General features: G+C 41.4%; 1 protein-coding gene across 1 annotated transcript in view; it reads right to left on the bottom strand.

Moving 5' to 3' along the window:
• Window positions 1–8,178: 8,178 nt before the first annotated feature.
• LOC100588139 (zinc finger protein 717-like) overlaps window positions 8,179–24,792 on the bottom strand; it is a 54,073-nt gene continuing 37,459 nt past the window's right edge. Inside the window, 8 exon segments of the mRNA XM_030805305.1 lie at window positions 8,179–9,607; window positions 9,609–9,901; window positions 9,904–10,112; window positions 10,115–10,282; window positions 10,285–10,354; window positions 10,356–11,836; window positions 13,772–13,864; window positions 14,110–14,236. Of these exon segments, the coding sequence (XP_030661165.1) occupies window positions 9,379–9,607; window positions 9,609–9,901; window positions 9,904–10,112; window positions 10,115–10,282; window positions 10,285–10,354; window positions 10,356–11,836; window positions 13,772–13,864; window positions 14,110–14,236 (2,670 nt within the window). The 3' untranslated portion in view covers window positions 8,179–9,378.

Here is a 24,792-nt window from a genome sequence, read left to right on the forward strand (position 1 = left end):
CCCAAGGGTAGGTCTATAGATGGCCGCTCTGGAAGTGTCTGTCTTATGTGGTTGAAATAAGGACTGAAATACACCCTGGTCTCCTGCAGTACCCCCAGGCTTGCTAGGATTGGGAAATTCCAGCCTGGTGAATTCTAGTCAGACTGGTTCTCTGCTCTTGAACCTTGTTTCCTGTTAAGATGTTTATCAAGACAATGTGTGCACAGTGGGACACAGACCCTCATCAGTAGTTCTAATTTTGCCTTCACCTTGTGATCTTCATGGCCCTTTGAAGCACGTGATCCTTGTGACCTACTCCCTGTTCATACACCCCCCCCTTTCAAAGTCCCTAATAAAAACTGGCTGGTTTTGCAGCTCAAGGTTGCCATCACGGTCCTACCAATGTGGTGGCACCCCCAGAGGCCCAGTTGTAAAATTTCTCTCCTTGTACTCTTTATTTCTCAGACCAGCCAACACTTAGGGAAAATAGAAAGAACCTACATTGAAATATTGGGGGCTGGTTCCCCCAATAAAACCTGATACGTGGGACTTGATACTAGCACTGCAGATCAAGTAGGGAAAGTGACCAATATTCAATGATGGTGCTAGAACATATGGTTTCTCATATGAAAAAATATAAACATATATGCCACCTAGGGTTATGTAAGTACACTTTATGATGTTCACAACACAAAAATGTTGCTTAGTAATGCATGTCTCAGAACGTATACATGTCATTAAGCCATGCATGACTGTACTTTATATCATCTCTGGAACACTTTGGTCAATAAAGAAAAATGACAGAGACAAATCTCAATCATTTTAGGAGGTTTATTTGCCAACGTTAAGGACGCACACCCAGGAGACAGGCTATGCCTTTCTTCAAAAATGATTTTGAGGGCTCCAAATTTAAAGGGGAAAGGGTGAAATATTGAGAAATACAGTTTTCATGTAAGACTGGGGTAGGGGGAAAACATTCATTGATGTGGTTTGGCTCTGTGTCCCCACCGACATCTCACCATAAATTGTAATAATCCCCATGTGTCGAGGGTGGGACCAGGTGGAAGTAATTGGATCATGGGGGCAGTTTCCTCTATGCTGTTCTCATGATAATGAGTCACATGATAACTGATGGTTTTATAAGTGTCTGGCATTTCCCCTGCTTGCACTCATTGTCTCTCCTGCCACCCTGTGAAGAGGTGCTCTCTGCCATTATTGTAAGTTTCCTGAGGCCTCCCCAGCCATGCAGAGCTGTGAGTCAATTAAACCTCTTTCCTTTAAAATGACCCAGTCTTGAGTATTTCTTCAGAGCAGTATGAGAACAGACTGATACAGTCATCCATGCCTTTGGCTCAGTGAATCTGCATTTATACATAACATAGACAAATAGGGGAACAATCAGATAAGCATTTGTGTCAGGTGGGCAGAGGGGTGACTCTGAGTTCTGTCCTATGCACTGTAAAGATGAGCTATCAGACCAGGCGTGGCAGCTCAAATCTGTAATCCCAGCACTCTAAGAGGCTGAGGTGAGTGGATCACCTGAGATCAGGAGTTCGAGACCAGCCTGACCAACATGGAGAAACCCTGTCTCTACTAAAAATACAAAATTAGCCAAGTGTGGTGGTGCATGCCTGTAATCCCAGCTACTTGGGAGGCTGAAGCAGGAGAATCGCTTGAATGGAGGTTGTGGTGAGCCGAGATTGTGTGACTGCACTCCAGCCTGGGCAACAATAGCGAAACTCCATCTCAAAAAAAAAAAAAAAAAAAAAGATAAGCTATCAATTTACATTGCCATGATGAATTTTAACACAAACACTTTAACGATCTTAAAGCACACCAGAAATTTCCTTGTGGGAAAAATATGAGGGAGGGGGCTACAAGATAAAAAGCTTTTTATCTTGTAGCCATCTTATTTAGGAACCAAAAGGAAGAGGCAGGTTTGCATGACCCAGTTCCCAGCTTGACTTTTCCCTTTAGCTTAATGAGTTTGGAGTCCTAAGCTTTATTTTCCTTTCACACTTAGAAGACCAAATATAATGTGGATGTAAATAGTTGTGTTGTTCAGGAAATAATGACAAGAAAAAGTCTGAATATGTTCACTACAGATGCAAGCATCTGATTTTATTTCAAATATTTTGCATCCAAGTTTGTTTACATACACAGATGTTAAACCTACAGATACAAAAAGCTAAGTGTACTTACAAATTAACAGCTGTACACAGGCAGCATAAAATTCTCTTTGTACATGCCAAAAAAATTCTGTGTCCACCTAGGCTAAACACAGCCACTTCACAAACAGGGTGTAAATAAGGAGGTTCACTAAGTACAGGAAAGTTACATGACCATATTGGCATTTTAACAGCCATTCCTGAGAAAGAGAACGGGAAAGGGCTTACGAGTCAGAGGAGAGGAAAAGAGGAAGATAGATGACCACCTACATCAGAAGATGGAGTAGTGAGAGTAGAGAATAGGGAAGCAATAGTTAAAAGGAAAAACGTAGAGAGGATTTGATGTCAATTTGCTGTGCAGAGGGTAAAAAGGGTGAGTTTTACTTCCAGGCTATCTGCCATGATCACAGCTAGTTTGTTACTGGTGATGTGAAATTTGGAAAAATAAAAGAACAATATGATGGCCAGAAGTGATAAAGACTTGGACACATCATGTTTGAAATATCTGAGGTCCCATATGTAGGGATGTCCAACTGGCAATTCGGAATACACTTCCAGAGTTCACGAGAGAGATCAAAGCTGGAGATAAAGATTTTGAAATTATCAGAATTTCAATGGTACCTGAATCCATCAGACCAAATGAACCTAAGAGAATGAAAGGATAAAAAGGAACAAGTACCGAATCCACAGAAACACTAATATTTACAAAGAGAAATAGACTGTTAAGGCCAAGAAGGAACTTTCTGAGTTTATTTCACAAATTAAGAAAAGCTCAATATTAGAAAGTCTACTAATACAATTCATCAGAGTCCTGAGGAGAAAAATCCTTTAATTGTCCACATAGGCATTAAGAAGATAAGTCTTAGAAACACATTCCAGGTTCCAATTTCTGGATGTAAGAAGCTTAGAAGTGGCCAGGTGCAGTGGCTCATGCCTGTAATCCCAGCACTTTGGGAGACTGAGGTGGGCAGATCACCTGAAGTCAGAAGTTCAAGACCAGCCTGGCCAACATGGCAAAACCCTGTCTCTACTAAAAATACAAAAATTAGGCTGGATGCAGTGGCTCACGCATGTAATCCCAGCACTTTGGGAGCCTGAGGTGGGTGGATCACCTGAAGTCAGGAGTTTGAGACCAACCTGGCCAACAAGGCAAAACCCCATCTCTACTAAAAATACAAAAATTAGCAAAGTGTGGTGGCATGTGCCAGTAGTACCAGCTACTTGGGAGGCTGAGGCAGAATTGCTTGAACCTGGGAGGTGGAGGTTGCAGTGAGCCAAGATCATGCCACTGCACTACAGCCTGGATGACAGAGTGAGCTCTGCCTCAAAAAAATAAAAAATAAAATATAATAATACAAAAATTAGCCAGCATGGTGGTGGGTGCCTGTAATCCCAGCTACTCAGGAGGCTGAGGCAGGGAGAATCACTTGAACCTGGGAGCCAGAGGTTGCAGTGAGCTGAGATTGCACCATTGCACTCCAACCTAGGCAACAAAGTGAGACTCCATCTCAAAAAAAGGAAAAAAAAAAAAAAAAGAATGTAAGTAATCAGTCCATCTTAACAACACATGAAAAGCTGAAAAGGTCAAGTGTGGTGGCTCATGCCTGTAATCCCAGCACTTTGAGAGGCCAAAGCAGGAGGATCCCTTGAGTCCAGGAGTTTGAGACCAGCCTGGGCAACATAGTGAGACCCCCAACTCTAAAAAAGAATTTTTAATAAAACAAATAAAAGCTGAAGAGACTGAAAAATCAACAATTCTTTTGGGATTTGAATGCGAAGAGAGGACATAGTGCAAACCACTGCCCCCAAGATTGGAGAAATAGAGAAGTGAATATAGGAATTTATGGCTTACAGGAACAGAGACTCACTATGGAAACCACCTTAGGAACCAGTGCTGGAGTAGAAAATCTTGAACTATAACTGGTGAATTGCTGCAGGTTCCATATGGACAATTCAAGGAGGTAAAAACGCCAGGGAGATACAGTTATGAGAGACCATAATATTGTAAAATTTACCTCCTGGAGCTTCACCAGGCTCCTGTGGCAAATACCTGAGAAAACTCACTTCCTGCTTCCACCTTTGGGAAGGAAAAAGGAAAGCCATCTTAAAATATGCCAGAGCACCCTGTTCTTAACAAGGCTTGTCCTCAGGAGAAATTACTGAACCTCAGTCTAATCTGCTCTCATATAATCAGATCCTAAATGACCTGCTAGAAGGGAAATACCAACTCCAGCCTACTCCAGTCATCCCTAAAGGGGAACATAAAAACAGAGAAATATGTGAAGTTCATAGTCCAAAAGCAGAGACTCACTTAAACAATGAGGTCCAATCGTAAGACTCCAGAACACTTCTGCTATGGTCTGAATATCTGTTCCCTGCCCGACCCCCTGCAAAATGTGCCTGTTGAAACCAAGTCTCCAATGCACTAGAATTAAGGAGTGGGTCCTTTGAAAGGTAATGGCAAAGCCATCCCAACTGGGATTAGTGCACTTATGAAAGAGGCCAAAGGAAGCTTCTTTGTCCATTCCAACATGAGAGGACATATAGTTGGCACCATCTATGAAGAATGGGTCTCATCAAACACTGAATCTCCTGGAAACTTGACCTTGGACTTTCTAGCCTCCAAACTGAGCAATAAATTTCTGTTGTTTACAGACTACTTGCTCTAAGTTATGCTGGTATAGCAGCCTGGATGGACTAAGATGGCTTCCCCTCCCCTCCACAGCTTCCCATCATTACTGGATGCACTGTTACAGTAGTTCCTTTTACATGGTATCTCGTATCTAGGAATAAAGAAAAAGTACAAGGCATACTAAAAGGCAAAAAACACAATTTGAAGTGACACATCATTGGAACAAGACACAGATATGACATTGGAATTATCAGACAGGGATTTTTTAAAAATCTCTGAGTAGTATGCTAAGGGCTCTGATGAACAAAGGAGACAGCATTCAAGAACAGATAGGCAATGTAAGCAGAGAGACAGAAGTCCAAGGAAAGAACAAAAAAGAAACAGTAGAGATAAAAAAATACTGCAACAGACCTGAAGAATGTCTTTGATTGGCTTATTAGTAGACTGAACACAACAAAGGAAAGAGTCTCTAAGCTCTGAAAATGTTGAAAGAAACTTTAAAAATGAAAACAATGGAACGTAATATCCAAGAACTGTGGGACAGCTAGAAAAGGTGTAACACAGAGTGATGAGAATACCAGAAGAATAGAGAGAAATAGAAGAAACATCTGCAACAATCATGTCTGACAACTTCCACTGTTAATGTCAGACACCAAACCAAAGATCCAGGAAGCTCAGAGCACACCAGGCAGGATACATGCCAAAAACCTACACCTAGGCATATTATTCTCCAACTGTATAAAACATCAACTCCAAAAGAAACCAAAGGTGGAGTGGACAACATCTTAACTGTAGAGAAATAAAGATAAGAATCACATTCAGGCTGGGCTCGGTGGCTCACACCTGTAATCTCAGTACTTTGGGAGGCCGAGGTGGGTGGATCACGAGGTCAGGAGATTGAGACCATCCTGGCTAACACGGTGAAATCCCATCTCCATTAAAAATACAAAAAATTAGCTGGGTGTGGTGGCGGGCACCTGTAGTCCTAGCTACTCAGGAGGCTGAGGCAGGAGAATGGTGTGAACCCAGGAGGCGGAGCTTGCAGTGAGCTGAGATCACACCACTGCACTCCAGCCTGAGCAACAGAGTAAGACTCCATCTCCAAAAAAAAAAAAAAATTACATTCAACATCTCAGAACCACAAAAGTAAAAAGAGTGGAATGAAATATTAAACAAGCTGAGAGAAAAAAAAAAAAACATCAACTTAGATTTCAGTGCCCTGTGAGATCTTCTTTCAAAAGTAAATGAGAAAACATTCCTTGGACAAACAAAAGTTGAGGAAACTTGCTGCCAGCAGATGTGTCATGTGAGAAAATGTTAAACATTATCTAGAGAAAAAAAAGATATACATCTGAAAACTGAATCTACATTTTATTTATTTTTATTTATTTTGAGACAGTCTCACTCTGTTGCCCAAGCTGGAGTGCAGTGGCACAATCTCGGCTCACTGCAACCCCTGCCTCCCAAGTTCAAGCAATTCTCTGCCTCAGCCTCCCAAGTAGCTGGGATGACAGGTGCCCTCCACCACACCTGGCTAATTTTTTTGTATTTTTAGTAGAGACAGTGCTTCACCATCTTTGCCAGGTTGGTCTTGAACTGTTAACCTCATGATCCACCCATCTCAGCCTCCCAAAGTGCTGGAATTACAGGTGTGAGCCACCACACCCGGCCTGAATCTACATTTTAAAAAGAACATTAGAGAAGGAATAAGTGGTGGTAAAAAATTTTTTTTTTTTTTGAGATGGAGTCTCACTCTGTCACCCAGGCTGGAGTGCAGTAGCGTGATCTCGGCTCAGTGCAAGCTCTGCCTTCCAGGTTCATGCCATTCTCCTGCATCAGCCTCCCGAGTAGCTGGGACTACAGGCACCTGCCACCACGCCCAGCTAACTTTTTGTATTTTTAGTAGAGATGGGGTTTCACCATGTTAGCCAGAATGGTCTTGATCTCCTGACCTCGTGATCCACCCAGCTTGGCCTCCCAAAGTGCTGGGATTACAGGCAAGAGCCACCGTACCCAGCCGCTTACTTTTTATTCTTAATTGACCTAACATATAACAGTTTGTATAAAATAACAATGTATGGAATTATATACTTCTTTTTTTTTTAGACAGAGTCTTGCTCTGTCACCCAGACTGGAGTGCAGTGGCAATCTCAGCTCACTGCAACCTCCACCTCCTCCCTGGTTCAAGCAATTCTCCTGTCTCAGCCTCCCGAGTAGCTGGGACTACAGGCGTGTGCCACCATGTGCAGCTAATTTTTTATATTTTTAGTAGAGATGGGGTTTCACCATGTTAGCAAAGAGGGTCTCCATCTTCTGACCTCATGATCCACCTGCCTCAGCCTCCCAAAGTGTTGGGATTACAGGCGTGAGCCACAGCACTCGGCCAATTACATACTTTAATATATACAAGGCTATGTATGCTTACATATAAGTGAAACAAATGGAACAATAACACGAGATGGGAATATGAGAGAAATTGGTATTACATTCCTATTAGAAGGCAGTCAAAGTAACTGAACTGGTATAGTGTTATTTGAAGGTGGACTTGGATTTGTTGCAAGTCTATACTGCAAACTCCAGGGCAATTAGTAAAAACCAAAGTATAAAAATGCTAAAAAGAGAAAACAGGCCAGGTACAGTGGCTCATGCCAAGGTAGAAAGATGGCTTGTGTCCAGGACTTAGAGACTATCCTGAGCAACACAGTGAGACCCTGTCCCTACAGAAAAGGCCAGGTATGGTGGTGCATACTTGCAGTCCTAGCTAACTGCATACTTGCAGTCCTAGCTAACTGCATACTGGCAGTCCCAGCTAACTGCATGCTTGCAGTCCCAGCTAACTGCATGCTTATATTCCCAGCTAACTGCATGCTTGTAGTCCCAGCTAATTGCATACTTGTAGTCCCAGCTAATTGCATACTTGTAGTCCCAGCTAGTTGCATACTTGTAGTCCTAATTGCATACTTGTAGTTCCAGATAAATGCATACTTGTAGTTCCAGCTAATTGCATACTTGTAGTCCCAGCTAATTGCATACTTGTAGTCCCAGCTAACTGCATACTTGCAGTCCCAGCTAATTGCATACTTGCAGTCCCAGCTAATTGCATACTTCTAGTCACAGCTAATTGCATACTTCTAGTCACAGCTAATTGCATACTTCTAGTCACAGCTAATTGCATACTTGTAGTCCTAGCTAATTGCATACTTGTATTCCTAGCTAATTGCATACTTGTAGTCCTAGCTAATTGCATACTTGTAGTCCTAGCTAATTGGGAGACTGAGGTGGAAGGATCACTTGAACCCAAGAGGTTGAGGCTGCAGGGAGCCATGATCACACCACTGCACTCCAGCCTCGATGACTGTCTCAATAAAAAAAAAAAGCAATGAAAGGAAACAAAAATTATATAAAATCATCAACTCCATAAAAGGCAGAAAAACAGTGGAGGACAAAGAAAGAACAAAGAACAATGGGAGTGAATGGAAAACGATATGGCAAAATTAATCCAACTGTATAATCACTTTGAATGTCAATGGTCTAAATGCACCAATGAAAAGACAAATTGTTAGAGCCCATCAAAATAGAGGCACACCTCACTTTATCGAGCTTCACTTTATTTTGCTTGGCAACACCACCTTTTTAACAAATTAAAGATTTGTGGCCATGAAGTGCTGAGCAAGTCTGACCAGCACCATTTTTCCAACACGGTGTGCTCACTTCACATCTGTCATATCTTTTGGCAATCCCCACAATCTTTCAAAGATTTTAGTTATCACATCTGTTATGATGATCCGTGATCAGTGATTTCTGATGTCACTATTGGAATTGTCTCAGGGTGCTGGAACTCTATGGAAGACAGCAAACATGATGGAAAAATGTTGTGTCTGACTGCTTCATTGACTAGTCATTTCCCTGTCTCTATTTCTCTCTTCCAGCCCCCCATTACCCAAGATACAACAATGAAATTAGGCCACTTCACTCTGCAGTGGCCACCATGTGTTCAAGTGAAAAGAAGTGTGCACATCTGTTACTTCAAATCAAAAGGTAGAAATCAAGCTTAGTGAAGAAGGCATGTTGGAAGCTAAGACAGGCCAAAGCTAAGGTTCTTGCATCAGCTACCCAAGTTGTGAATGCAGATAAAAAGTTCTTGAAGGAAGTTATAGGTGCTACTCCAGTGAACACATGAATGATTTTTAAAAAACAAAAGAGTCTTTTCACTGATAGAGAAAGTCTGAGTGGTCTGCATAGAAGATCAAACCAGCCCCAATATTCCCTTGAGACAAAGCCTAATCCTGAGAAAGGCCCTAACTCTCTTCAATTCTATGGAGGTGAAGAGAGGTGAGGGAGTTGCAGAAGAAATGTTTGAAGCTGGCAGAGGTTGGCACATGAGCTTCTAGGAAAACAGCCATAACTGTGACATTAAAGTGTGAAGTGTGCTGTAAAAATGGGAACAAGAAAGCCTGTATAATAGCCCATCTGTTACAGCATGGTTAAGACCTTCTTGTTGGTAGGCCAGGAGCTAATGGTCACCATTTGTGTCCATATTCTCCTAAACCGAGCATGGAGAAATCTATAATAGTAGCCGGAGAGGTGTAGGTTGTGGGTTCAAGGGAAAAAAGAGTGATTTTGAGGGAACACATAGCCTGCCTCAGCTACATCAGATTTCTCTCCTATATGGGTTTGTTGATGCCTGCTGAGGTGTGACTTCTGGCAAAAGGTTTTCCCACATTCTTTACATTCATAAGGTTTTTCTCCTGTGTGTGTTCTCTGATGTATACTGAGGCCTGACTTCTGGGAGAAAGTTTTCCTACATTCATTACATCTAAAGGGTTTTTCCCGTGTGAGTTCTGTTATGTACAAAGAGTTTTGACTTCTGGGACGTTTTCCTACATTCTTTACATTCAAATGGCTTCTCACCTGTGTGAGTTCTCTGATGTATGGTGAGAACAGTCTTATGGTAAAAAGTTTTCCTATATTCATCACAGTCATAGGGTTTCTCTGCTGAGTGAGTTCCCTGATGCATATTGAGGTTTGACTTGTGACAAAAGGTTTTCCCACACTCATTACATTCATAAGGTTTTTCTCCAGTATGGGTTCCATGATATACAGTGAGGACTGACTTCTGACTGAAGGTTTTTCCACATTTGCTACATTCATAGGGTTTCTCTCCCGTGTGAATACCTTGATGCTTCTGAAGATTTGCCTTCTGATGAAAGGATTTTCCACATTCATTACATTCTCAGGGCTTTTCCCTGGTGTGAGTTCTCTCATGTATAATAAGGTACGATTTCCAACAAAAAGTTTTTCCACATTCATTACATCCACACGGTTTTTCCCATGTGAGTTCTCCGGTGTACGCTGAGGAATGACTTGTGCTGAAAGGTTTTTCCACATTCATTACATACGTAAGGTTTCTCCCCTGTGTGAGTTCCCTGATGGCTGCTGAGATTTGACTTCTGATGAAAGGTTTTTCCACATTCATTACATTCATAGGATCTTTCCCCTGAGCTCTCTTGTGTATCCCAAGGTTTAACTTATTGATAAAGGTTTTCTCACATTCATTACATTCACAGGGTTTTTTTGCCAGTATGAGTTCTCTGATGTACAGTTAGGACTGACTTACAGTAAAAGGATTTTCCACATTCATTACATTCATAGGGTTTTTCCCCTGTGTGACTTCTGTGATGTACTGTAAGGTATGACTTTTGGCTATATGTTTTTCCACATTCATTACATGCATATGGCTTTTCCCCAGTATGAGTTCTCTGATGGGCAGTGAGGACTGACTTACTGCGAAAGGTTTTCCCACATTCATTGCATTCGTAGGGTTTTTCTCCTGTGTGAGTCCTTTGATGGGCAGTGAGGAAGAACTTACAGTGAAACGTTTTCCCACATTCATTGCATTCATAGGGTTTTTCCCCTGTGTGAGTTCTCTGATGTATCCTGAGGTTCCACTTATTGATAAAGGGTTTTCCACATTCGTTACATTCATAGGGTTTTTCCCCTGTGTGTGTTCTCTGATGGACAGTAAGCTTTGACTTACGGCTAAATGCTTTTTCACAATGGTCACATGCATAGGGCTTTTCCCCAGTGTGAATTCTATGATGTATTTTGAGGTATGACTTGTGGGTAAAGGTTTTTCCACATTCACTACACTGATAGGGCCTTTCCCCTGAGTGAGTTCTGTGATGTGAAGTGAGAAGTGACTTACGGTGAAAAGTTTTTCCACATTCAATACATTTGTAGGGTTTATCCCCTGTGTGAGTTCTCTGATGTGAAGTGAGGAATGACTTACGGCGAAAGGTTTTTCCACATTCATTGCATCTATAGGGCTTTTCCCCTGTGTGAATTCTCTGATGGACAGTGAGGCTGCACTTATAGCTGAACAATTTTTCACACCAGTTACAGGCATAAGGTTTTTCCTTAGTAGGAACCTTGTGCTGTATCGTAAGGTATGATTTGCTAATGGAGGGTTTCTCACATTCAACACATTCATAGGGTGTCTCTCCTGTGTGTGTTTGCTGATGATTAGTGAAGTCAGACTTTCTACACCAAGTTGGCTGTCCTGCCTGAGTTATCCCTTGGACAATAACAGCTGAGTTATGACAGGCTTTCTCAAATTCATTATATTTACCAAAGGTCTGTCCTATATCAGCCCTCTTATGTATAAAGAACATTGCCTCCTCTGGGTTGAAAGTTTTCCCTTGTTCATTACATTGAAAAGGCAGAGTTTGGATCTTGTGATGCTGAGTAAGATGCTCATGATGTCTGTGGGATTTCCTGGTTATATCAGGGACATGAGGTTTCTCTCCAGACTGTGTCTCACCAGGCTTAATAGGGAAAAGCACGTTCTGGCAAACATTAAACTGTCCAGGCTTCATTCCTGAACTGTTTCCATTATTTATAATCAGATTTAGAACATGGTTTGAGTTCAAATTAAATGCTTTTCCTAATTCAACTCTCTCTTGAGTTGATGTGTTGCTGTTGGTGATTACAATTTGCCAGAAAAATCTATCATGACTTTCATGGCTCCTTTCAATAAGGTCATCAATGATCTGGACAGCTGAAATGAGAAAAAGTATCCATGAACCACACATGATCATGTCTTACAGAATGCTTGTGTAAAGGTAAAAAAAATTACTTCCTATCCCAGTGGAGTAAGATTTGATAAAAATTAATAATGGGTATTGGTTTTATACGCATATGGTTCCTGTTCCTACTGACATAACGTAATAAATCAGTATATTTTCTAATATTCAATTGAGTTTTTCTTTGCATTTTGAAGTTTTCCTGTTCTTTTTTCACAAAGAATTATTTGGTAATAATATGCATCTACTTCCTACTCATAGGTTTTAATAAGTGCTCATTATCTGTCATTTGTTTTCTCTCTTTTTTTCTATTTATTCATATAACAATAGTCGGTGTTTTAATAGCTGGTATTTTTTCATTATTCTTCTTTGAAGATAGCCAGTTTTTCCTGGGTCAGCAACTGGCAGGTACAGGAGATGGCCATTTTTCTGTCTCCTAAGCATAGAAGTAGCTTGTGGACAGGATTTTTCCTATATGTTAACCTTTCACTCCTCCCTGAGAATGGTTAAAAGTTTTTAACCATTTCTGCTTGGAGGTTTTCCAAGCAGAAAATCTCTTATTCCTCATGTTAAACAAAAACAGATCCTGGCAAATTCCTACTTAAACATGACATCCCCTGCTTCCCAGATCCATAATAGGCACAGAAGCTCCAGTCGAAAAACCATACTGGTGATCTGAAGGATTGGTTCTGCAACTCAGGCTGTGCCTGTCATCTTTGAAAAGTGTATTTCTGGTTCCTTCTGAGATCAACAGCCCTGCCCCTCTCCACTCACACATCCCTGCTTGACAATTCACCATTTTTGAAGGGTTTTATTTTGTGTTTTGGAGTTTCAGATGTCACACAGTGTTATATAAAAATGAAGTTTCCTGTACATTTCTCATCTTCAAATGGTAACTACAAACTCCACTCTCAAACAGAAATCTGAGCCCTTCAACAGGAAATAATTGGTTTCTTTGGACTTGAGACCCAGAATTTTCTGGTTCTCCTCCCAAGTCCAGCACCACCCCTATCCAGGCCCCTATGATGGGTCCTCCTCAGCTTCATAATTTCTTTCTGAGACAGGATCTTACTCTGTTATCCAGGCTGGAGTGCACTGTTGCTATCAGAGCTCACTAAAGCTTCAAACTCCTGAGCTCAAGCAATCCTTCCACCTCAGCCTCCCAAGTATAAAAACTGGGATTAGAAACCCATGTCACCACACTGAGCTACGTTTTTTTTGTAGGTGGGGTCTACAAGGATCACTTAAGGCCAGAAGTTCGAGACCAGCCTGGGCAATAGAACAAGACCTCATCTCTACAAACAATAAACAATTAGCTGGGTGTGATGGCACACACCTGTAGTCCCAGCTACTTGGGAGGCTAGGGTGTGAGGAACACTTGAGCCCAGGAGTTCATCATTACAGTGAACTATAGTCATGCCACTGCACTTGAGTCTGAGAAACAGAGCGAGAACCATCTGTTTAGTAAAAAATAAAACAAGAAGAATAAAGCTACAGCTTAAAAAGAAACACTATTTTCATCATCACTGTTATAATGACTGATTCTTAAAAATCGCTTAAGATACATTCAAAGGATAAATAAATGCATGAATGTCTAAAAAATTTTTTAAGATACTACACCAGAATAGAGGAAAAGGGGGAAATAGAGAAAATAAATAGCAAAGAAAAAGGCCTAAGGAGAGGATGGCAGGGATTGGATTTGGGGTAAAAAGAGGAAGATATTCAGAAAAATAAGAGACTGGGATATATGCATGAGATCTACCCTGGGGACTATATAATGCACATTTAATGCAGACCAACAGTCTTCAGGTCTAAGACCCAGGGGAAAAAGTGGTGAAAACAAGATAACACTACCAAAATCTGCTGGGCATTACTCCTCCAGGCCTCCCTGCCAGTATTCACTGACTGACCTGAAAGTCTCAGGTTTGGGGTTTCTTCTACTATCCATGGCTCTGCTCCTTGCTCTAGCTTGAAGATCATCTCAGGTTTAGTAATGTGATGCCCTGGTAACGAGAAACAATGGAAGACTTTGTCAAACCACTAAGTCAAATCCTTTTCAGAATGACAACAGCTGGGCTTCAGGGACTGTGCAATGAAGGAGCCAATTTGAACATTTCATTACAGAGTAGTGACACATTTTTCATCAACTGGAATCTTATAAGTAAATATTATTATTTACCTTAAAAGGGTTCCTATATTTACCAACAACAAAACACATTCCTGGGAGTTACTGGGAAGTTTCACTCACCCAATGATACCAGGCTGCTGTAGGTCTCCAGCATCACATCTCTGTACAGTGTCCTCTGAGCGTCATCCAGGTTCTGCCACTCCTCCCAGGTGAAGTGCACAGCTACCTCCTCAAAGGACACCATATCCTGTAATGATACCAGGCTGTTGTAGGTCTCCAGCATCACGTCCCTGTACAGGGTCCTCTGAGCATCATCCAGGTCCTACCACTCCTCCCAGGTGAAGTGCACAGCCACATCTTCAAAGGACATCAACCCCTGTAATGGCACATTTTTCCTCAAGTCAAAGCATCAGCCCAGGGTCAAAAGAACAAGATCTGGGAATTCACTCTTTTGTGTGTCCATGTGTCTTATACGTATTTTACATAAGATGTAGCTTGTTTTGTACTGTTTATGGTGGGAGAAGCAGTAATCACAGTAGAAATATGCTTCCACTGTAATAACTTATGAATTAATAAAATTGTATTACAAAGTTCACCTTATAGATCTAGAACCACCCTTGTTGCTAGGGATAAAAGTATAAACAAAATGCAAGGCCCTCTCTCTACAAAAATAATTTTAAAAATAGACATAATCCTGCATGCCTGTAGTCCTGGCTACTCTGGAAGCTGAGGCTGAAGGATTGCTTGAGCCCAGGAGTTTGACAGTGTAGTGAGTTATGATCACACCACTGCACTCCAGCCTGGCCAACAGAGACCCTGTCTCTCAAAAAAAAAAAAAAAAAGAGGAATAAAATTCTACTCCTCAAAGGAGCTCATGATCTGGTTATGAATATATAAGTATAAACACATACTGGGAATAATGTTTAGGTGAACTCATTGAGACACAAGTTCAGTGCAGACTAGGATAAGAGAGAAGGAGAAAATAAATTTTGTTTATTTTGCATCATGAGGCTCCACTTTACTGAAAAATCAGGTGTTTGGCTCTTCCACATGAACCATGAATTCTCATGACTATGAGAAAGTATCAGAAGTCTACTCACAAAGGCAAAAAGAACACATACCACTTTAACGGAACTCTGGACAGCACCATGCCTAGATGAATGATCCTGGGCAGTGATGAAAGTTAAATGCAATATTTAAGGAACTGATTATGCAGTGATTCTGCATTTAAATATTTGACCTAATTTCAAAAATTCTTATGTACCTATCATTTTTACATTACAATACTTCCTCAGTATCCATGGGGACTGATTCCAAGACACCCCCAGATACTAGAATCCACAGATTGGATAACTCTTTTATATAAACTAGTCTCATATTTGCACATCCTTATGCACATCCTCCTGTATACAGTCATAAGCTGCATAATAACATTTCAGTCAATGATGAAACATGTATATCACAATAGTCCCATAAGATGATGAAACATACACAGAAACCTGATATTGGCATTGCAGATGAAGTGCAGAAAATGATATTCAATAATGGCTCAGCCATCTGGTTACCCATATACCAAAAACATATAAATAAAAATATACATGTCATGTAGATTTTTGTAACACTATGATGTTCACAAAACAATGAAATTACCTAAAGATGCATTTCTCAGAAAGTAATCCCATCAGTAAGCCATGCACAACTGAACTTCAAATCTTTAGATTACCTATAATACTGAATACAATGTAATGCTACATAAATGGTTGTTATACTGTACTGTTTAGGAAATAAAGACAAGAAAAATTTCTGTAGATGCTCTGCACAGAGACAGCCATCTATTTTTGTGGGAATATTTTCAATCTGAAGTTGGCGGAATCCACAGATGCAAAACCCATGGATACAAAAGGTGAGTATACTTAATTAAAAGCATATACACTGGCATTTCAAAATTTCCTTTCTACGGGACAAAAAATTGCTCTATCCACCCAGGGTGAACACAGCCACTTCACAAACAGGTGTAAATAGGGAGGTCCAGTAAGGACAGAAAAGTTACATGACCATATTGGCATTTTAACAGCCATCCCTGAGAAAGAGAATGGGAAAGGGCTTAAGGGAAAGTCAGAAGGGAGTAAAGAGGAAGACAGATGACCACCTACATCAGGACATGAAGTGTAAGAATACACAATAAGGGAGCAGTTCTTAAAAGGAAAAAAATGTAGAAACAGGATTTGGTACCAATTTGCTGTGCAGTGGGTAAAAAGGGGAGTTTTGTTTCCAAGTTATCTGCCATGATCCAGCTAGATTGGTACTGGTGTTGTGAAGTGAAATTTGTAAAAATGAAAGAATATGATAACCAGAAGTGACACAGACTCGGATATATCACGTATGAAACATCTGAGGTTCCATATTGGGAATTTCCAACTGGCAATTGGGAATATGGCTCCAGTGGTTCAGAAGAGAGATCAAAACTAAAGATAGGGCCGGGCGCGGTGGCTCACGCTTGTAATCCCAGCACTTTGGGAGGCCGAGGCGGGCGGATCGCGAGGTCAGGAGATCGAGACCACAGTGAAACCTCGTCTCTACTAAAAATACAAAAAATTAGCCGGGCGTGGTGGCGGGCGCCTGTTGTCCCAGCTACTCGGAGAGGGTGAGGCAGGAGAATGGCGTGAACCCGGGAGGCGGAGCTTGCAGTGAGCCGAGATCGCGCCACTGCACTCCAGCCTGGGTGACAGAGCAAGACTCTGTCTCAAAAAAAAAAAAAAACAAAAAAAAAACTAAAGATAAAGATTTGGAAATTACCAGAATTTCAATGGTACCTGAATCCATCAGACCAAATGAAAATAAGAGAATGAAAGAATAAAAGAAACAAGTACAGAATTTACAGAAACACTAACATTTACACCGGAAGAGAAATAGACTGTGAGGACCAAGAAGGAATTTCCTGAGCTTATTCCACAAATAAAGAAAAGTTCAATATTCAGAAGTCTACTAATATAATTCATCACGATCATAGTCCTGTGGAAAAAAATCCTTTGTGCACATAGGCATTGAGAAGATAGTTTTAGAAACAGATTCCAGGTTCCTATTTCTGCATGTAAGAAGCTTGGAAGTAATCAATAATTACTTTACAATAATTAATTTTAACAACAATCTTAACAACAAATAAAAAGCTGAAGAGACTAAAAAATCAACATTTCTTTCTAGATTTGAAACTCAGGGGAGGACACAGGGCAAACCACTGCCCCCAGGATTGCAGGGACAGAGAAGTGAACATAGGACTTAATGGCTTACAGGAAAATGGACTCACTACTGAAACCAACTTTGGAACCAGTGCTGGAGTAGAAAAACTCAAACTGTAAAGGGTGAACGGCTGGAGGATCAGCGTGGACAACTCTAAGTGGTAAAAACTACAAAGAGATAGAGTTATTGTGGGGGAGAGGGAACAATACTGTAAAATTGTCTCATGGAGCTTCACCAGGCTCCTGTGACAAATACCTGAGAAAACTCTCCTCCTGCTTCAATCTTTGGGAAGGAAAAAGGAAAACTATTTTGAAATATGCCAGAGAACCCAGTTCTTAACAAGTCTTGTCCACAGGACAAACTACTTAACCTCAGCCTAATCTGCTCTAGTATAATCAGAGCCTAAATAACCTAGGGGAAGGGAATTATCCCCTTCCACTGCAGCCCATTCTAGCCATGTTCCATCTAAGGTGGAAAATTAATTAAACAGAGGAACACTTCTGAGGTTCACAGTATAGACCCAATCATAGCATTCCAGAACATGGCTGCTGGGGTCTGCGTGTTTGTCGCTCACATACGATACCAAAACACTGCTCCTGAGGTCTGAATGTTTGTCCCTCACATAGGATTCCATAACACTGCTACGAGGGTCTGAATGTTCGTCCCTCACATAGGATTCCAGAACATTGATGCTTGGGGTCTGAACGTTTGTCCCTCACATAGGATTCCAGAACACTGCTGCTGGGGTCAGAATGTCCCTCACATAGGATTCCAGAACACTGCTGCTGGGGTCTGAATGTTTCTGCCTCACATAGAATTCCAGAACACTGCTATGAGGTTCTGAATGTTTGTCCATTACATAGGACTCCAGAACACTGCTACTGTGATCTGAGTGTCTGGCCCTCACAGGATTCCAGGACACTGATGCAATGGTCTGAATGTTTGTCACTCACATAGAATTCCACAACACTGCTGCTGTGCTCTGAGTGTTTGTCCGTCACATACAATTCCAGAATACTGCTGCAGGGGGTCCGAATGTTTCTTCCTTACGTAAGATTCCAGAACACTGTTGCTGTGGTATGAATGTCTGTCCCTCACATAGGATTCCAGAACACTGCTGCCATGGTCTGAATGTTTGTCCCTCACACAGGATTCCAGAACACTGCTGCCGTGGTCTCAATGTTTGTTCCTCACATAGGATTCCAGAACACTGCTGCGAGGGTCTAAATGTCTGTCCCTCACATAGGATTCCAGAACACTGTTACTGTGATCTGAGGGTTTGGCCCTCACATAGGATTCCAGAACACTCCTGCTGTGGTCTGAATGTTTGTCCCTCACATAGGATTCCAGAACACTGCTGCTATGGTCTGAATGTTTGTCCCTCGCATAAGATTCCAGAACACCCCTGAATGTTTGTTCCTCATGTACAATTCCAGAATGCTCCTGCTGGGGTCTGAATGTTTGTCCCCCACATAGGATTCCAGAACACTCCTGCTGTGGTCTGAATGTTTGTCCCTCACATAGGATTCCAGAACACTGCTGCCAGGGTCTGAATGTTTCTGCCTCACATAGGATTCCAGAACACTCCTGCTGTGGTCTGAATGTTTGTCCCTCCCATAGGATTCCAGAACACTGCTGCTGGGGTCTGAATGTTTGTCCCTCACATAAGATTCCAGAACACTGCTACAAGGGTCTGAATGTTTGTCCCTCACATAGGATTCCAGAACACTGCTATGAGGGGCCGAATGTTTGTCACATAGGATTCCAGAACACTGCTGCTGAGGTCTGAATGTTTCTGCCTTACATAGGATTCCAGAACACTGCTATGAGGTTCTGAATGTTTTTCCCTCACATAGGATTCCAGAACACTGCTGCCATGGTCTGAATGTTTGTCCCTCACATAGGATTCCAGAACACTGTTGCTGGGGTCTGAAAGTTTGTCCCTAAGATTCCAGAACACTCCTGCTGTGGTCTGAATGTCCCTCACATAAGATTCCAGGACACTGCTACCAGGGTCTGAATGTTTTGTCCGTCACATAGGATTCCAGAACACTCCTGCTGTGGTCTGAATGTCCCTCACATAAGATTCCAGAACACTGCTACGAGGGTCTGAATGTTTGTCCATCACATAGGATTCCAGAACACTCCTGCTGGGGTCTGAGTGTTTGTCCCACACATAGGATTCCAAAACACTGCTGCAACGGTCTGAATGTTTGTCCCTCACATAGGATTCCAGAAGACTGATGCGAGGGTTTGAATGTTTGTCCCTCATATAGGATTCCAGAACACTGCTGCTGTGGTCTTTCTTTTTCGTGTTTTTTAATTGCTTTATTTATATTTATTTTTAATTGACATATGACATTGCATGTTTTTGTAATGTAAAATGTGAGGGACAAACATTCAGACCAATGCAGTAGCATTCTGGAATCCTATGTGAGGGAAAAACATTGAGACTCTCACAGTAGTGTTATGGAATCCTACCTGAGGGACAAACATTCAGAACCCAGCAGCAGTGTTCTGGAATCCTATGTGAGGGACAAAGTATGTCTGGAATCCTATGTGAGGGACAAAGTATGTACGCATTGTGAAAAGGTCAAATCTAGCTAATTAACAAATACATCAACTCACATAGTTATCATTTTTCTGGTGAATGCACATAACATTAACTTTCTATTTCTTAAGAATACAATGTATCATCATCAATTACAATCACCTTGTTCTACACTACATCTCCTGAAATTTATTCCTTCTATCTTACTCTAAGTATGTATCCTCTGATTAACATCCCCGCAACGCCCCTTGACCCCAGCTCTGATACCCGCCATTGTACTTTATACTTCTATGAGATCAACTTTTTCACATACCAGTAGGAGTCATATCATGACATATTTATCTTTCTGTGCCTGGCTTATTTCACTTAACATATTGTCCTCCAGTTTCATCCATGTTGTTCACAAATGACAGGGTTTTCTTTTTTTTACTGCCAAATAATATATCACGTTTTCTTTCTTTTTTTATATTTTCCTTATTGAATTTTATATATTTTTTATTATACTTTAAGTTCTAGGATATATGTGGACAACGTGCAGGTTTGTTACATATGTATACATGTGCCATGTTGGTGTGCTGCACCCATTAACTCGTCACTTACATTAGGTATATCTCCTAATGCTATCCCTCCCCCCCTCCCCCTCCCCCCATCCCACAACAGGCCCCGGTGTGTGATGTTCCCCTTCCTGTGTCCACGTGTTCTCATTGTTCAATTCCCACCTATGAGTGAGAACATGTGGTGTTCGGTTTTTTGTCCTTGCGATAGCTTGCTGAGAATGATGGTTTCCAGCTTCATCCATGTCCCTACAAAGGACATGAACTCATCAGTTTTTGTGGCTGCACAGTATTCCATGGTTTATATGTGCCACATTTTCTTAATCCAGTCTATCATTGTTGGACATTTGGACATTTGGGCTGGTTCCAAGTCTTTGCGATTGTGAGTAGTGCCACAATAAACATATGTGTGCATGTGTCTTTATAGTAGCATGGTTTATATTCCATTGGGTATATACCCAGTAATGGGATGGCTGGGTCAAATGGTATTTCTAGCTCTAGATCCCTGAGGAATCGCCACACTGTCTTCCACAATGGTTGAACTACTTTACAATCCCACCAACAGTGTAAAAGTGTTCCTATTTCTTCACATCCTCTCCAGCACCTGTTGTTTCCTGACTTTTTAATGATCATCATTCTAACTAGTGTGAGATGATATCTCATTGTGGTTTTGATTTGCATTTCTCTGATGGCCAGTGATGATGAGCATTTCCTCATGTGTCTGTTGGATGCATAAATGTTTTTGAGAAGTGTCTGCTCAAATCCTTTGCCCACTTTTTAATGGGGCTTTTTCTTGTAAATTTGTTTGAGTTCTTTGTAGATTCTGGATATTAGCCTTTTGTCAGATGAGTAGATTGCAAAAATTTTCTCCCATTCTGTAGGGTGCCTGTTCACTCTGATGGTAGTTTCTTTTGCTGTGCAGAAGCTCTTTAGTTTAATTAGATCCCATTTGTCAATTTTGGCTTTTGTTGCCATTGCTTTTGGTGTTTTAGACATGAAGTCCTTGTCCATGCCTATGTCCTGAATGGTATTGCCTAGGTTTTCTTCTAGGGTTTTTATGGTTTTAGATCTAACATTTAAGTCTTTAATCCATCTTGAATTAATTTTTGTATAAGGTGTAAGGAAGTGATCTGGTTTCAGCTTTCTACATATGGCTAGCCAGTTTTCCCAGCACCATTTGTTAAATAGGGAATCCTTTCCCCATTTCTTGTTTTTGTCAGGTTTGTCAAAGATCAGATAGTTGTAGATGTGTGGTATTACTTCTGAGGGCTCTGTTCTGTTCCATTGGTCTATATCTCTGTTTTGGTACCAATACCATGCTGTTTTGGTTACTGTAGCCTTGTAGTATAGTTTGAGGTCAGGTAGCGTGATGCCTCTAGCTTTGTTCTTTTGGCTTAGGATTGACTTGGCGATGCAGGTTCTTTTTTGGTTCCATATGAACTTTAAAGTAGTTTTTTCCAATTCTGTGAAGAAAGTCACTGGTAGCTTGATAGGGATGGCATTGAATCTATAAATTACCTTGGGCAGTATGGCCATTTTCATGATATTGATTCTTCCTATCCATGAGCGTGGAATGTTCTTCCATTGGTTTGTGTCCTCTTTTATTTCGTTGAGCAGTGGTTTGTAGTTCTCCTTGAAGAGGTCCTTCACATCCCTTGTAAGTTGGATTCCTAGGTATTTTATTCTCTTTGAAGCAATTGTGAATGAGACTTCACTCATGATTTGGCTCTCTGTTATTGGTGTATAAGAATGCTTGTGATTTTCACACATTGATTTTGTATCCTGAGACTTTGCTGAAGTAGCTTATCAGCTTAAGGAGATTTTGGGCTGAGACAATGGGGTTTTCTAGATATACAATCATGTCATCTGCAAACAGGGACAATTTGACTTCCAAGAAACAACTAAGATCAGAGCAGAACTGAAGGAAATAGAGACACAAAAAACCCTTCAAAAAATCAATGAATCCAGGAGCCGGTTTTTTGAAAAGATCAACAAAATTGATAGACCACTAGCAAGACTAATAAAGAAGAAAAGAGAGAAAAATCAAATAAACGCAATAAAAAATGATAAAAGAGATAGCACTACCGATCCCAGAGAAATACAAACTACCATCAGAGAATACTACAAACTCCTCTATGCAAATAAACTAGAAAATCTAGAAGAAATGGATAAATTCCTCGACACATAAACCCTCCCAAGACTAAACCAGGAAGAAGTTGAATCTCTTAATAGACCAATAACAGGCTCTGAAATTGAGGCAGTAATAGCTTACCAACCAAAAAAAGTCCAGCACCAGACAGATTCACAGCCAAATTCTACCAGAGGCACAAGGAGGAGCTGGTACCATTCCTTCCGAAACTATTTCAATCAATAGAAAAAGAGGGAACCCTGCCTAACTCATTTTATGAGGCCAGCATCATCCTGATACCAAAGCCTGGAAGAGACATAACAAAAAAAGAGAATTTTAGACCAATATCCCTGATGAACATCAATGCAAAAATCCTTAATAAAATACTTGCAAACCGAATCCAGCAGCACATCAAAAAGCTTATCCACCATCATCAAGATGGCTTCATCCGTGGGATGAAACGCTGGTTCAACATATGCAAATCAGTAAACGTAATCCAGCATATAAACAGAACCAAAGACAAAAACCACGATTATCTCAATAGATGCAGAAAAGGCCTTCGACAAAATTCAGCAGCCCTTCATGCTAAAAACTCTCAATGAATTAGGTATTGATAGGACATATCTAAAAATAATGAGCTACTTATGACAAACCCACAGCCAATGTCATACTAAATGGGCAAAAACTGAAAGGATTCCCTTTGAAAACTGGCACAAGACAGGGATGCCCTCTCTCATCACTCTTATTCAACATAGTGTTGGAAGTTCTGGCCAGGGCTGTCAGGCAGGAGAAAGAAATAAAGGGTATTCAATTAGGAAAACAGGAAGTCAAATTGTCCTTGTTTGCAGGGGTCTGTTTGCCCTCACATAAGATTCCAGAACACTATTGCTGTCGTCTGAGTGTTTGTCCCTCACATAGCATTCCAGAACACTGCTGCTGTGGTCTGTTTGTCCCTCACATAGGATTCAAGAACACTGCTACAAGGGTCTGAATGTCCATCACACAAGATTCCAGAACACTGCTGCTAGGGTCTGAGAGAGTGTCCCTCACATAGGATTCCAGAACACTCCTGTTGTGGCCTGAATGTTTTTCCTTCACATAGGATTCCAGAACACTGCTGCTGTGGTCTGAATGTTTGTCCCTCACATAGCATTCCAGAACACTGTTACGAGGGTCTGAATGTCCATCACACAAGATTCCAGAACACTGCTGCTAGGGTCTGAGAGAGTGTCCCTCACATAGGATTCCAGAACACTGCTGCTGTGGTCTGAATGTTTGTACCTCACATAGGATTCCAGAACACTGCTGCTGGGTTCTGAGTGTTTGTCTCTCACATAGGATTCCAGAACACTGCTGCTGGGTTCTGAGTGTTTGTCTCTCACATAGGATTCCAGAACACTGCTGCTGGGTTCTGAGTGTTTGTCTCTCACATAGGATTCCAGAACACTGCTACGAGGGTCTGAATGTTTGTCCCTCACATAGGATTTCAGAACACTCCTGCTGTGGTCTGAATGTTTGTCCCTCACATAGGACTACAGAACACTGCTGCCAGGTTCTGAGTGTTTGTCCCTCACACAGGATTCCAGAACACTGCTGCTGTGGTCTGAATGTTTGTCCCTCACATAGGATTCCAGAACACTGCTGCTGTGGTCTGTTTGTCCCTCACATAGGATTCAAGAACACTGCTACAAGGGTCTGAATGTTTGTCCATCACATAGGGCTCCAAAACACTGCTGCTAGGGTCTGAGAGATTGTCCCTCACATAGGATTCCAGAACACTGCTACGAGGATCTGAATGTTTGTCCCTCACATAGGATTCCAGAACACTCCTGCTGTGGCCTGAATGTTTTTCCTTCACAGAGGATTCCAGAACACTGCTGCTGTGGTCTGAATGTTTGTACCTCACATAAGATTCCAGAACACTGCTGCTGGGTTCTGAGTGTCCCTCACATAGGATTCCAGAACACTGCTACGAGGGTCTGAATGTTTGTCCCTCACATAGGATTCCAGAACACTGCTGCTGGGGTCTAAATGTTTGTCCATCACATAGGATTCCAGAACACTGCTGCTGGGTTCTGAGTGTTTCTCCCTCACATAGATTCCAGAACACTGCTGCTGGGGTCTGAATGTTTCTCCCTCACATAGGATTCCAGAACACTGCTACAAGGGTCTGAATGTTTGTCAATCACATAGGATTTCAGAACACTCCTGCTGTGGTGTGAATGTTTCTCGCTCACATAGGATTCCACAACGCTGCTGCTGAGTTCTGAGTGTTTGAACCTCACATAGGATTCCAGAACACTGCTGCTGGGGTCTGAATGTCTCTCCCTCAC

This window comes from Nomascus leucogenys, chromosome 24 (genome assembly GCF_006542625.1).
Source record: "Nomascus leucogenys isolate Asia chromosome 24, Asia_NLE_v1, whole genome shotgun sequence".
Lineage (NCBI taxonomy): Eukaryota > Metazoa > Chordata > Mammalia > Primates > Hylobatidae > Nomascus > Nomascus leucogenys.